Source organism: Ovis canadensis, chromosome 9 (assembly GCF_042477335.2).
Source record: "Ovis canadensis isolate MfBH-ARS-UI-01 breed Bighorn chromosome 9, ARS-UI_OviCan_v2, whole genome shotgun sequence".
Taxonomy (NCBI): domain Eukaryota; kingdom Metazoa; phylum Chordata; class Mammalia; order Artiodactyla; family Bovidae; genus Ovis; species Ovis canadensis.
Window position 1 is genome coordinate 74,432,630 of NC_091253.1, and position 15,836 is coordinate 74,448,465.

General features: G+C 35.0%; 1 protein-coding gene across 2 annotated transcripts in view; it reads left to right on the forward strand.

Moving 5' to 3' along the window:
- The window catches only part of CSMD3 (CUB and Sushi multiple domains 3), a 1,383,361-nt gene that overhangs the window by 485,079 nt on the left and 882,446 nt on the right, over positions 1-15,836 (forward strand). For both annotated transcript variants that reach the window (XM_069601113.1, XM_069601114.1), the window contains exon 6: positions 7,621-7,733. In XM_069601113.1, the coding sequence (XP_069457214.1) occupies positions 7,621-7,733 (113 nt within the window). The remainder of the gene's footprint in view (positions 1-7,620; positions 7,734-15,836) is intronic.

Genomic DNA, 15,836 nt, shown 5'->3' on the forward strand with positions numbered 1-15,836 from the left:
GCATGTATCAAGTTTATATTCATTTATTTTCTTGATAAACAATTTCAGTGTATACATACTTTTCATCAGTCATTGTGTTCAGCACTAGGGACTTAATGACTATTTCAATAAAAATATAAAATAATACTGAAGATAGAAACTTACTATTATACAAAATAATAAATGATGTGATAACAATATTCACAGGTGCTCTGTGAGGGCAGAGAAGGAGAATGAGCATTTATATCAACCTTGAAACTTTAAGGCTAGTTTCAGAAAGTAAGAAAATGTTAAAAACATGGTACTTATTTCAGTCTTAAAGAGTAGTATGTGAAAAGACCCTGAGTTAAGATGAAAGAATGAATTTTAGAAATTAATTAGAGCTCAATATAAGACAATTAACATGATAACGCAATCTTGGAGAACAAAGAAGCATGAGGAGTGACTCTTATCTCAGTCCCAGAGAAAGAGGGTCAAAAGAGGTAAAAGAAGGAGAGTGGGGACAAAATGAGAGAGTGAGAGAGTGAGAGAGCAAGAAAGAGAAAGCACTAAAATTGGGAGAAAGTGGGAAAATTGTGGTGTCTGCCAGGTGATGATTTCAAAAATCATGGGTTTAGATTTGACTGTGTCTGTGGACTCTTGAGGCCCTGGTGGCTCAGAGGTTAAAGCGTCTGCCTCGATTGTGGGAGACCCGGGTTCGATTCCTGGGTTGGGAAGATCCCCTGGAGAAGGAAATGGCAACTCACTTCAGTACTCTTGCCTGGAGAATTCCATGGAGGGAGGAGCCTGGTAGGCTACAGTCCATGGGGTCGCAAAGAGTCGGACACCACTGAGCGACTTCCAAGCAATTTCACTTTCACTTTCATAGACTCTTGGACTGCAAGGAGATCCAACCAGTCCATCCTAAAGTAGATCAGTCCTGGGTGTTCATTGGACAGAATGATGCTGAAGCTGAAACTGCAATCCTTTGGCCACTTCATGCAAAGAGCTGACTCACTGGAAAAGACCCTGATGCTGGGAGGGATTGGGGGCAGGAGGAGGAGGGGACGCAGAGGATGAGATGGCTGGATGGCATCACCAACTCGATGGACGTGAGTCTGAGTGAATTCCGGGAGTTGGTGATGGACAGGGAAGCCTGGCGTGCTGCAATTCATGTGGTCACAAAGAGTTGGACACGACTGAGAGACTAAACTGAATTGAACTGACAGTTACTAAAGATGAGAGAAAGCAGATCAGACCGCCAAAGATGACTTCTGTTGTTGGAAATGCTGACTTTGAGAAAGTTGAGAACCAGAGATCCACCAAGAACAGCTATGAGGATCTGAGAAGAGAGTTATAAACCAAAGGAATAAGCTCAGAATAGTTCTAGGTCTTTTTTTAAAAAGTGGTAAAGACTTCTGGTTCTTTTAGTTTCTTACACTTAATTGAGTTTTTTTTTAATATAAATTTATTTTAATTGGAGGCTAATTAGTTTACAATATTGTATTGGTTTTGCCATACATTGAGTTTTAAAACAATCTTGTAAGGGTTATAATCATATTCTTTAAGGTAGTATCTATAAAAATAAAACATTGCATTTAATTTTAATACCAATTTATGACTTAGTTATTTCTCTAGAGAATTATATAAATAAAAGCAATTTTAGCAAAGATTAATTATGGCAGATCATATTGTATTATTGTCAGTATCCTATATTGAATGTGCAATGAACTTTGATGCTATTATTAATTTACTGTGCTCATTCACATTTATTAATTACTCAAATGGCATGTGTTAAATTCTTTTTGGAAATAAATAACTATCATAGGTTACAAGTGTATGACATTTATTGTTATCATTATTGTTTTGGATATAATACTCCTATATTAACTCCAAGTTAATAATTATACTTTCACAATATAAAATCATGAGTATCGCTGTTTCAAGTGTAAAATGCAGAAGATAACAGACAAATTGAAATTTTATTGCTAGAAATTCTTTATCAGGTTGCTTTTTTTTTTTTTTTGGATACATCTTTTGCCACCCTCTGAAAATATCTTATTCATTTGTTTATGTTATCTTATTTGTTTGTAAGACCACAGATCTTGTTGGTGTTGTTTACAATTATATTTCCAACCCTTAACATCAATGTTTGTCACATAGTAAATGCTCAGTAAATAAAGAGTATACTTAATTTCTTTCAGTACCAAGAGGTGATTCTCACTGGCTTTATACTAGAATGAATCCATATGGGCCTACCTTCAAGTAACCATAGTAGCTTCATATAGGGATAACAATGAGTTATATTTAAGAAATATCTCTGTTAGTATTTAAGAAATTAATTATCATAATTAGTTAATTTAATGTAATCTTTCTAGTTGGCACATAATCTCAGACCTCCATTTCTCAGACCTGATAACATGTGAAATATATTACACATATATGAAAATTCATTTACTAGATTGCTCCATAAGTCATGAAGTCATATTGTATAAATCATGTTTAAATAGTGAGCAATACTAAGAGCAATTTGGAAACTCCATGTGACTCCCTTATAACCAATGAAGCTAAATAGTTTTCTTCTCTGGTGGCAAATGGGTCTTTGGTGCACTTGCTTTCTATCTCTAGTTCGGTGTCTTGGTTTGTCTACTGTTAGGCTTCATGAGAATAAGCACTGATCTGTCAGGAATATCTGTTTGGTCCCACCTCTCTTAAATTGTCATTTTTTGCTCAACCTCATGCATATTTTGCTTTCTGGATAATTCTGCTCTAACATCTTCAGTTCTATCTTTCTCAATTCCTGAAGCTGAATTCAGTTTATAAACTAGTTCCATAGTAGCTATTACTTGTCTTTTTATTCCATTCTATTGCTGGAATTATTTTTGATGTTGCTGAGAAAGGTGGAAAGTTTATCATTTTTATTGTCTGTATCATCTTCTTTCCTCTCACACTTTTCTTGATGTCCTTGTTGAGTTGCTTTTTATCTGTTCGATTTTCTAAAGGTCATTCTCCATACTCTATACTTTAGTCTTTTACAACCATCCATGTATTCTCTCTATATTTAGAAATGTGTGCAGCCTATCAAAAATAATTTAAACTTTCCCTAATGGGTGTTTATGCTCATTGAATTAGGGAATTGAAGAGCATAAAATTATAAATCAAAATCTGGCATGCTGTGTACTGTAGCAAATCCAACTTTTTTTCATTGAATTTTTGTTTAAATCAAGCCACCCAGAAAGGAAACAAAACTAAATATAATCTGGATACTGCACTTTATGAAAGAAATGAAGTAAATTTTTAAAAGGTGAATTTTAAAATTAAGCATGCATTTTACAAATATTTATTTACTCAATTCAGATGCATTAAAAAAAAATTAGCCGGCTCTACTTATGAACAGTCATGCTAAGAAAAGAGGAAATAAGACACTGATTCAGTTCAGTTCCATTGCTCAGCTGTACCTTACTCTTTGTGAGCCCATGATCTGCAGCACGCCAGAATCCCTGCCCTTCACCAACTCCCAAAGCTTGCTCAAACTCATGTCCATCAGGTCGGTGATGCCATCCAACCATCTCATCCTCTGCCATCCCCTTCTCCTGCCTTCAATCTTTCTCAGCATCACGATCTTTTCCAATGAGTCCGTTCTTCACATCGGGTGGCCAAAATATTGGAGCTTCAACTTTAGCATCAGTCCTTTCAATGAATATTCAGTACTGATTTCCTTTAGGACTGACTGGTTGGATCTCTGTGCAGTCTAAGGGACTCTTAAGAGTCTTCTCCAACACCACAGTTCAAAAGCATCAATTCTTTGGCACTTAGCTTTCTTTATGGTCCCAACTCTCACATCCATACATTACTCCTAGAAAAACCATCGCTTTGGCTAGATGGGCCTTTGTTGGCAAAGTAATGTCTCTGCTTTTTAATATGGTGTCTGAGTTCATTATAGCTTTTCTTGTAAGGAGCAAGTATCTTTTAATTTCACGGCTGCAATCACTTTTGGAGCCCAAGAAAATAAAGTCTCTCACTGTTTCCATTGTTTTCCCATGTGTTTGGTATGAAGTGATGGGATCAGATGCCATGATCTTATTTATTGCACATTGAATTTTAAGCCAGCTTTTTCACTCTCCTCTTTTATTTTCCTCAAGCAGCTGTTTAGTTCCTCTTCGCTTCCTGCCATAAGGATGGTGTCATCTGCATATCCGTTCAGTTCAGTTCAGTCGCTCAGTCGTGTCTGACTCCTTGCAACACCATGAATCCAGCACGCTAGGCCTCCCTGTCCATCACCAACTCCCAGAGTCCACTCAAACTCATGTCCATCGAGTCAGTGATGCCATCCAGTCATCTCATCCTCTGTTGTCCCCTTCTCCTCCTGCCCCTAATCCCTCCCAGCATCAGAGTCTTTTCCAGTGAGTCAACTCTTCGTGTGAGGTGGCCAAAGTACTGGAGTTTCAGCTTTAGGATGATTCCTTCCAAAGAAATCCCAGGGCTGATCTCCTTCAGAATGGACTGGTGGGATCTCCTTGCAGTCCAAGGGACTCTCAAGAGTCTTCTCCAACACCACAGTTCAAAAACATCAATTCTTCGGTGCTCAGCCTTCTTCACAGTCCAACGCTCACATCCATACATGACCACAGGAAAAACCATAGCCTTGACTAGACAGACCTTAGTAGGCAAAGTAATGCCTCTGCTTTTGAATATGCTATCTAGGTTGCTCATAACTTTTCTTCCAAGGAGCAAGCGTCTTTTAATTTCATGGCTGCAGTCACCATCTGCAGTGATTTTGGAGCTCCCCAAAATAAAGTCAGCCACTGTTTCCACTGTTTCCCATCTATTTCCCATGAAGTGATGGGACCGGATGCCATGATCTTGGTTTTCTGAATGTTGACCTTTAAGCCAACTTTTTCGTTCTCCTCTTTCACTTTCATCAAGAGGCTTTTTAGTTCCTCTTCACTTTCTGCCATAAGGGTGGTATCATCTGCATATCTGAGGTTATTGATATTTCTCCCAGCAATCTTGATTCCAGCTTGTGCTCTTTCCAGTCCAGCGTTTCTCATGATGTACTCTGCATAGAAGTTAAATAAACAGGGTGACAATATACAGCCTTGACGTACTCTTTTTCCTATTTGGAACCAGTCTGTTTTTCCATGTCCAGTTCTAACTGTTGCTCTCTGACGTGCATACAGATTTCTCAAGAGGCAGGTCAGGTGGTCTGGTATTCCCATCTCTTTCAGAATTTTCCACAATTTATTGTTATCCACACAGTCAAAGGCTTTGGCATAGTCAATAAACCAGAAATAGATGTTTTTTTGAAACTCTCTTGCTTTTTCCATGATCCAGAGGATATTGTTTTTGCTATTTTTCCTGGCAATCTTGATTCCAGCCTGTGATTCATCCAGCCTGGCATTTCACATGATGTACTCTACATGTGAGTTAAATGAGCTGGGTGACAATATACAGCCTTGATGTACAGGCTGTATATTGTCAGTACAGCCTTGACGTACTCCTTTTCCAATTTGGAACCAGTGTGTTGTTCAATGTCCAGTTCTAATTGCCTTCTTGACCCACATACAGATTTCTCAGGAGACAGGTAAGGTGGTCTGGTATTCCCATCTCTTTAAGAATTTTCCACATTTGTTATGATCCACACAGTCAAAGGCTTTAGCATAGTCAATGAAACCGATGCTTTTCTGTAATTCTCTTGCTTTTTCTATGTTCAAATGGATGTTGACAATTTGATTTCTGGTCCTCTGCCTTTTCTAAATCTAGCTTGAACATCTGGAAGTTTTCAGTTCATGTACTGTTAAATCATGGCTTGGAGAATTTTGAGCATACTTTGCTAGTGTGTGTGATGAGCGCAACTGTGCAGTAGTTTGAACAATCTTCAGCATTGCCCTTCTTTGGGATTGGAATGAAAAATGACCTTTTTCAGTCCTATGGCTACTGCTGTGTTTTCCAAATATGCTGGCATATTGAGTGCAGCACTTTGACAACATCATCTTTTAGGATCTGAAATAGCTCATATGGAATTTCATCACCTACACTAGCTTTGTTCATAGTGATACTTCCTAAGGCCCACTTAACCTCACACTCCAGGATGTCTGGCTCTAGGTGAGTAATCACACCATTTTGATTATCTGGGGTCATTAAGATATTTTTTCTTTAGTTGCTTTGTGTATTCTTGCCACCTGTTCTTAATGTATTCTGCTTCTGTTAGGTCTTTACCATTTCTGTATGGTTAGGTCCATACTGTTTCTGTATCCATGTAATATACCGATAGGGATAAGTTAAAGAAAATTCATTCCAAATCTGGTGGAGAAATGAGAAACATATGTGACAGAACCCACCTTGTTCATCTTAGAATCCATGAACATTGAATTTCACAATACTGTTGCTAAGCCCATTGTACACATTCTTGGGCACAGTGATAGAATGAATGTGAATTCATAACTTTTGTGCTGTGGCAGGTGGTCATCCACTAAAAGCGATGGCTAGCTCCCCAAGCATCCTAGGAAATGTGAGTTTAGGGGGAAAAAAGGGAAGGATATAGAATAAAATGGTTTTGCTTCACTGTCTACACTTCACTACTGATTACATGTGCAAGGATGGATATTCTAATCTCCCCCACCTGTCTCCGAGAATGAATGACTGCCAGGCATTGAGAGAAGAGTTGTAATCTCCTGCCCCAACATACACACACACACACGCACACACACACACACCCCCAAGTGGTCTTGTTTGTCTTCCTATGAAGAAAGGAAGAAAAGTATAAGTTTTGAAGATTGGGAAAGATATGTCATATAGTGGTATTAGGAAACCATTTCTAGAATTCTGCTTCATGATGTAATAGTCTTTTGAGAGCATTTTACCTTGGCTTTATAACTCACATCTGCTATTTAAATAGTTAGGTTTATAGGGTGGTATTTTTTTGTTGAATTAAATCAGAAAAACTGCTTTGCCGGAAATCTTCAAAAGATTATAGAGCTTTGAAAGTTATTTCATCTGTTAATCATGACCAATATCTGGGGCATAGTTTTAAATATTTGCTTTAAGGAGATTATGCAATAATCTTTGTGACTAGATACATGGTGACTAAGTATATATCCAAAATACAATCTGTTTTCTGTCAATTGGAGCAGAACTCTAGTGCCTTATAGTATTATAATGAAAGCTAATCATACAAATGTACAATCCTATGAAGTTACATTAAAATAGTGCTTTTTCTATGAAATAGTGAAATGTTCCATTGAATGTGAAATGTTAAAAATGTATAAAATGGAAAAAACTATATCAATTGCTTTAAAGTCTGTTTTGTAATTATACTATATCAGTACATACATAGATTATGCAGTGACCAACACTATTAGCTAAGCAGCCATTATGTTTATTATTATCTATTTAATAAATTTGAGAGAATCAAAAATTACATTTAGTTTCCAGTTGATTTTACCCCTATATGAAACGTTTTTGGAACAGCTTATTTTGAAATTGTACAGTTCTATGATTGACTTCTATGCATAAAACAACTATTTCACTTGTGCTTAAAAAGGTAGCAGTGAACAGTTATGAATATTGTATACATGTAAACTTTTTGGGGTCCCAATTCAGTGAAAATGTTTACTACTGAAAAGCTTTTTAATTTGTTTGTTGTTGTCTTCCATAATTCAGGTTATCTGGAATGAATATACCACCACCAATTATCAGCAACAAAAACTGGCTCAGACTGCATTTTGTTACAGACAGCAATCATCGATATCGTGGATTTAGTGCTCCATATCAAGGTATATTTAATTAATACCTCTGTCTCTTTTGACGTGTAAAATGATTTTGGTATACACAACTGCATTTTATGTTAGAGGCAAATATCTTTAGCTGTAAAACATGGTAATTTGAGTAAGCAAAAATGGCCATTTTCTTGCTGAGGCAACATTGTGATCATAACTAAATTGCAGTATAAAAGTTAGTTGGGTTTTATAGCACACTGTCCAGAATAAAGAATATTATAACCTTTAAAAGATAATGTGTAACATGTAATATTTATCTTTAAGAAAGTGCTTCAGCAGTGGGACATGCTACCTAAACATGTACCACAAAACACTGCAGAAAATTCAAAAAATTCTGAACAGACTCTTCATCAATTGAAATCCATTTCCATATACAGTGTTTTTGTGGATGCTATTTTAGTTAACTTTGTTAAGATTGCTGGCTACCATTTTTATTAATAGGTATAATTTTGAATAAGTGCGATATAGTATTGGCTATATTAACTTTAAAAATCTCTGTTTAGAGCTTAATTATTATGAGGTGTAGTATTAATAAAAATGTATCTTCTGTAATGTTTAGTAATATTATGTGGATTTAGTGCACTTTATCCTCAGACTACTTACGTAAATAATTCATTCTCAACAGTGTATTAGCTACTATTCAGTGAACATTGCCACAGTTACATATTTCCATTTATCTATTTTTTTTACAATGCTTTCCTTTTTAGTAATCTTCAGTATTAAGCACTTTGGGAACTTAATATGATGGCTTTAGGCAGCTTATAGTTAATAACTAAAATAGTATTAGACTACATATTGTTTTCTGGAATACAGATTTTAACAATTTATATTTTGTATGCCAGTAACCTTTCTACAGCTACCCTGTCAATACGTTTCTCACAATAATAGCAAAAGATTAATATGATTGGAATTTGTAATAGTGTATTGGGTATCATTGTAATAAAAATTCCAAAGATTTTAACTCAAGATTTTAGACGAAGTTCACTGGGCATATTACCTAAATCTTATGATTTTAGCCAGTGTCATTTTAAAACTTGCAGTCAGATTTTGCTGAGTTTTTACTTAAATTTTAAAAAATTTTGTGTACTTCAGAAATAAGAGGACTTTTTAATTGAAAATAAATAGTTTTTGTAGAGCCTCTTTATTTCTGGGTTCACCCCTTTCCTTATGGAGTTTTCCACTCACATGATTTTATGGCTCTGATTTCCCTCTACAATGAGTTAAGGCAGATGGCATGGCAGATATTCAAATGATTATCATCTTTGACTCATGTGGTGATCCTTTCTGCTCGATTCATGGAATCCTTCAGTAAGATATACTCTTTATCTGATAGAAATAAAGTAGCACTTATTTTATATTGAAATGTACAACTTTCAGAGAGAAAAAAAAATAGATGTCCTGTCTTAAAAACTAAAGTGGTATTTCATTTGCTGTATGCTGTATGGTTTCATGAAAATGGTATCTTTAGATAGGTTGTTTTGCATTATAAGAGAGTAGTACAAAATTGTTAGTAGATTTGTATACTTAATTATCAATATTCTACTGATTGATCTTAAATTGACTTTTATAGTATTTTCAAGATTTGATTTGATTTTCCTGCATTGCCCATCCAGTTTCAGCACTGAAGAGTAACATATAAAAAAATTTAATGTAGCAAAATAGGAAGTGTTTTATGGGCCATGAATTATTTCTATTTTCAGCAGGAAAAGGAGCTCAAATTAGAGTGACTTTAGATATAATCTGTATCTTCACACTATAGAGGGAATAAGGTGGCCTGAGAAAATGTAAGCTATAATTTTATAATAAAATCAAGGAAAAGTTTTAATATATAAAAACACACCTTTGCACTGTATCCTTTTAAAACTTTCTTGATTCAGTTTTGATTTTTCCAACTGCATTATCTTCAAGAAACATTTTACCTAAATCACAGAAGTTCAGTTGGAGAAGTAATTATTGAAACTATAATCAAAGAAATTTGGATTAACAGATACTCTGCTAGGCTAACTTACGTAGCTATAAAATTCATAATTCCATAATCTGACATGCTGAGTACATGCCCAGACATGAAATGACAATTGTGATTTTTAGATTGTTTTGTGCTACCATATAATTTCAGTAGTATCTAAATTGTAACCAATTCAAGACAGAAAATTTTGTGGAATATTCTACTCAAAAGTCACCACCAGGTCTCCATGTGGCATGATTTCCTAATAACTCAAATACTTATTGAGTACTTGTAATTATTATTGATTTATATTCTGTTTCCAAAGATTGATGTTTTCCCCATAATGTTTTTGTTTAATCTGTATTATTTATATCATGAAAATAAACTGAAAACTCCTAAGATTCCTAAGTACCACTAGCTATTTTTAATAGCTTGCCCCATAATTGATCTTGTAATTGACAGTCTAGGCACATAGATACAGCAATATGCTTTCCCCCATAGAGTTTCCTTTCAGTTATGTTATAGACTGGCTTCTTTATTATTTTATATATAGCAATTTAAATAGGGTTATGTAGAGTTTGAAGATACACACTGACAAATATTATGTTCTGACCCAAAAGTAGTCAGAAAAATCATGATTTAAATGAAATGTCTTTAATACAGAAAATGCTTTTTCTCCCCTTGGTCCCACATTGAATATATTCACTCCTATCTAAAGCAAATAAAGCATACCCCCAAAATTTATTTATATTGGAAATATCTTCTTTTAAAGTTCTATTGTTATCTGTTCTATGCTTTAAAACTTTTCCTTTTTCAATTTTCAATTCTCCCTCAAAGGAAGATTTCAATATCATTTTTCCATATTAGTCTTTGATTTTAAATAAGATTCTTATATTTAATTTACATTAATCTCTTTTAATGAGAACTTGAATAGTGCTACTTCACACGTAATAGTGAAACTTTTCTTTATCTGTGGTGTTTTCAAGTTCTCTTATTTATTTATACAAATACCCATATTATTGTCACTTATAAGCCTAATATCTATTATTTTCTATTTGGATGAATAATCAGTTTTTCTTAATTTCTAAATTGGAAGGAAATTTTCAGAAGACAACCATAGAGAAAATATTACATCTATAGGATGTTTATTAAAAACTATAATTTTTTATCAGATATTCAAGTGTGAAATAGTATTACAACAGTTTCATTTTAAGTTATTTTTAATATACAAAGATACAATTGCTGTATTCATAAAATTCTGTTTGGCATGCATATTTAGGAATTACAGCATTTAAATAATTCCAAATATATAAATATATGAGTAATCTTATAGTCTTCTAAATCTTTAGAGATTTTACCACAGTTTGATTTTTCTTTTGTCTTCCATAATACTGTTGATATGATTCTTTTTATGCATATCAACATTTTGTAGACACTTAGTTTTAATTCAACAAAAGTATGCCAAGAGTAATAGAATGTATTTTCAATTTACGTCTAAAATGTTTTGTAATATTCTAAAAGAGGTTAGCGTTTTCAGATCAGCAATGCATCATTTTGGTAAGAAAATCATACTTAATGGACAGACCTTTCAAATTCTATTGAAAATTCACATAAACTCCAATTACACTGAGACCCTTGGCATTTTAGATGCACATAATATGATTTGGAAATAACATCAGAGTAGTTACTCTATATTTTACATTTGGAAAGGTTTTGACTTAAGTGTATGTGCACTGCCACTGAACAAAATAAATAAAATTATCAGGGATGCAGCGTAATAGAGTGGGAAAGAATAGAATTTGATGATCAGAAGTTGAGTGTTGAATTGTGAAGTTACTAATTGCTATCTGAGTTAGCTTAAGCCTTGATTTCCCAAAGAGTGAAAATATTCACAATAGCTAGACATCTTATCTTGGTGTAAGTCAAAAGATAGTAGGATTTCTTTTAGTAAAATTTGGACATGCAGTGAATAAAGATACTATTTAATGAAAGAGATAATCAACTATATGGGATGAATGAGAAGCATATTGTCTAACCATGAGGTACAGATAGTTAAAAAAAATTGTGATGAAGCATAAAATTTAAATCCAGCAATCACAATTAAAAGGAAAAATGTTTTGTATTTCTCACTATCACAAATGGTTTCTCACTATCACAAATTTCTCACTATCACAAATATTTCTCCAGGAAGAAAAAGCGCTTTTCCTTAGAACTTAAATTTAAAATACAATTTTTGTGAAAGTGTAACTGAAAAACAGTTTCCTCTGTATTATAGAATTTTAAAAATCATAAAGTTTGAAAATAGAGCACAGCATCAAAGCAATTCTGTCTAAATGCATTGTTTTCTAATTTTGTTTAGACGATCAGCTTTTCCTATTTTCCTTTATATATTGTTTAGAAAAAGGCAGGGAATCATATTTCAGCATCTAATCTTGAAATATCTCCTGTAACTTAATAACTATCAATGTGAGTGAATGTTTATGATTTCAGGATTGAAGGTGGGAGCATGATATAGTAAGAGAATATCACCCCTTTTGGTTTGGACAATTTAAGTGTAGTTTACTTCCATGGGAGTGTAGAACATGGACAAATAGGCTATTTTTCTGATAAAGACAGCGGGCATAGCTTTGTCAGCAAAATTTAAGAAATAGTCAGTGATATGTGTGTGTGTGTGTGTGTGTGTGTGTGTGTGTGGTGTATGTGGTGTGTGTGTGTGTGTGTGTGCATGTGCTCAGTCACTCAGTCACATCCAGTGCTTTCCGACCCAATAGACTGTAGCCCGCCGGGCTTCTCTGTCCATGCAGTTTTCCAAGCAAAGTACTGGAGTGGGTTGCCATTTCCTCCTCCAGAGTATCTTCCCAACTCAGAGATCGAAGCCATATCTCTTGCATCTCCCGCACTGGCAGACAGATTCTTTACCACTGAGCCACCTGGGAAGTTTATATATATGGTAGTAGGTATTGTTTCAATTTTAATTGACCACGTTTTGAGAGAACATTCACAAGCTGAATTTGAATACTTATCTTAATCCCCTTTTCATACATGGACAAACCGCATTATTTTAAGCTTATATAAACTGTGCATGCATGCTAAGTCAATTCAGTTGTGTTCTTCTCTGTGTGACCCTATGAACTGTAGCTTGCCAGGCTCGTCTGTCCATGGGATTCTCCAGGCAAGAATACTGGAGTGGACTGCCATCTCCTCTTCCAGGGGATCTTCCCAATCTAGGGATCTAACCTGTGTCTCTTATGTCTCCTTCATTGATTGACTGGCAAGTTCTTTACCACTAGGACCACCTGGGAAGCCTCGTAAATTAAATAGATATTTCATTTACTGAGTTTTAAGAGAATAGGAAGTTGAGTTCTATTGGTCTGTAGAGTTTGAAAATAGTTCCTAATCTTGTCATTTGTTTTATTTCCTTTTAATTTTAATAACAATGTAACCATTATATCATCATGTATCTTTTAGTGCTAAATAGTTACTTTACCTTGAAATACTTAAAAAAGAAACTTCTTTTACTCCTCTGTCTTTATGAACCTCTATGGTCTATGAGGGAGAAGGCAATGGCGCCCCACTCCAGTACTCTTGCCTGGAAAACCCCATGGACGGAGGAGCCTGGTGGGCTGCCGTCCATGGGGTCGCAGAGTCAGACACTACTGAGCGACTTCACTTTCACTTTTCACTTTTATGCATTGGAGAAGGAAATGGCAACCCACTCCAGTGTTCTTGTCTGGAGAATCCCAGGGACGGGGTAGTCTGGTGGGCTGCCGTCTGTGGGGTCGCACAGAGTTGGACACGACTGAAAAGACTTAGCAGTAGCAGCAGCAGCATGGTCTATGAGATTTAGCAACTTAATTAATATAATGTCTACAGAACCCATGGCAATAATTAAAAGAAGATATTTAGTTGACAGAATGGTCTAAGTAACCCTTGGTCTAAAACAACCATTAAGAACTCCCTGATAACATTTTCTTGCATGATATAATCGTATATTTCATAGTTATGGCAATGTAACATTTAAGGCCTTTGACTGTATTAGTTGATAATGATGTTAGAATTAAATTCTTCCATAGCTGACTATGGGATTTCCCTGGTGGCTTAATGGTAAAAGAATCCACCTGCAATGCAAGAGACATGGGTTTGATCCCTGGGTCAAGTAGATCCCCTGGGAAAAGAAATGGCAACCTACTCTTGTATTTTTGCCTGGGATATACCATAGACAGAGGAGTCTGGCATGCTACAGTCCAACAGGTTGCAAGAGTTGGGACAAGACTTAGCAACTAAACCACCACCATCACATAGCTGACTATATTTATGTTTTCATTTCAATCCTTAAAATTTATTTGCCAGTCATATATCTCCCAACCTAAAATTCTGTTCATAAATTATGGGTGTATTTGACAGTAAACTGGGTAATTGCCATTTAATTTCAAATGAAATTTGAAATGTGTAGAGAAGTAGTCATGTAAATCAGCAAATTAAATACTGGATTGAGATTGTGTTATGAAAATTTCATCATTTTCTAAAGAACTGAATCCATCTTCATAACATTGATACTAGAGGAACCCTGCCTTATAGATAAAAAGACAAATATCGCCAATCGTTACTTTAGAAAAAGGACTATGATGCTTACATCTTCTGTGTTCTTGATGTGTTTAACATATGAAAATGAAAGTCGCTCAATCATGTCCAACTCTTTGCGACCCCTGGACTATACAGTCCATGGAATTCTCCAGGTCAGAACACTGGAGTGGGTAGCCATTCCCTTCTCCAGGGGATCTTGCCAAACCAGGAATCACAGCCAGGTCTCCCATATTTCAGGTGGATTCTTTACCATCTGAGCCACCAAGGAAGCCCATTTTATATACATACACACCAATATGTATATACACAAACCCATTATTGATATATTTTAAAGAGTGAAAGTCAAATTATATTAATCTTATTTTAACATCTCATTGAATTTGTGAAAACCAAGATATATCTTAGTAAAATAAATGGAATTTAGATTATTATCTTTAAGTATCAATAGAAATGTTAATAGGAGATAATCTATCAAATATCCAGTTTTAATGTAGATCATATATTAAAATATCTAGCAGGTTTGAAATATAGTACTTGATGACTGTAAAACTGAAAAAAAAATTGATTTACATTTTACTTTGGATCACACATGCCTACTCTTGATAGAATAAAGTTAAAATTTCACAACCTCTACCATGAGAAAAGTCTCTTTTATGTTAACTCAACTTTCTTGGGGTAACTTTCAAACTTTCATGGCTTAGGGCACCTCCTACTTCCTTTTGAAAGCAAACTTCTAGTTATAAGTGATATCTTTTGAACCCTCATAGTGATGAGTTGAAACCTACTGGTCATATATAAAACCCAGTTCTTATTCAGACATATTAACTGGTTTCAGTGGAGACTTCATTTCTTGGTACCTGAGAATTCTGCAGATATCACTGCTGGTGTCCACAGGCAATTTGTAATTTTCAATTTTCACATGATCAGTTGTCTACCTTTCTGATTGTACTCCATATCTTTTGCTGGGTCTTCCATTCAGTCTGGCTAGAACTCTTTTAACCACATATTCTATAATAAATTTTCTTTTTCCCTTACCATAATAGACCAGTGGTAGAGTCCTGGCTCTCTGTTAACTCACTCATATGTTTCTGCCACCCAAAACCATCCTTCAGTGAAGTATAAAACTCTCAATTTGTTGAACATATATTATGGCTTTGTGTGCTACTGAATGTGTATATGTATTTAAGAGGCTTATATTTTTCCATAAATCAATGCTGTAAGACTTCAGAATTAATTCCTTTAGCAGATGGACTTTAACAAATCTGTATAAAATTTTGAGCTATCCTCACTAACCTCTGTCCTCCAAGAGAGATTTTATATGAAGGTGCAGCTTATACTTCTTATTCCTATCAGATGGTGGGAGAACTTCTCCCTTGTCATGTCCTGAGTTTTCACTAGTAATGGCTTTTGGTAAAGCCCTGTTAACTGAGTTCTCCAGGCTTGCCTCTTGATCTGAAAACATGACTCTTAAGACTGATATGTGGGTTGGACTTTGAAAGTAAAAGTGTTAGTTGCTTAGTCGTGCCTGACTTTCTGGGACCATGTGGACTGTAGCCCACCAGGCTGCTCTG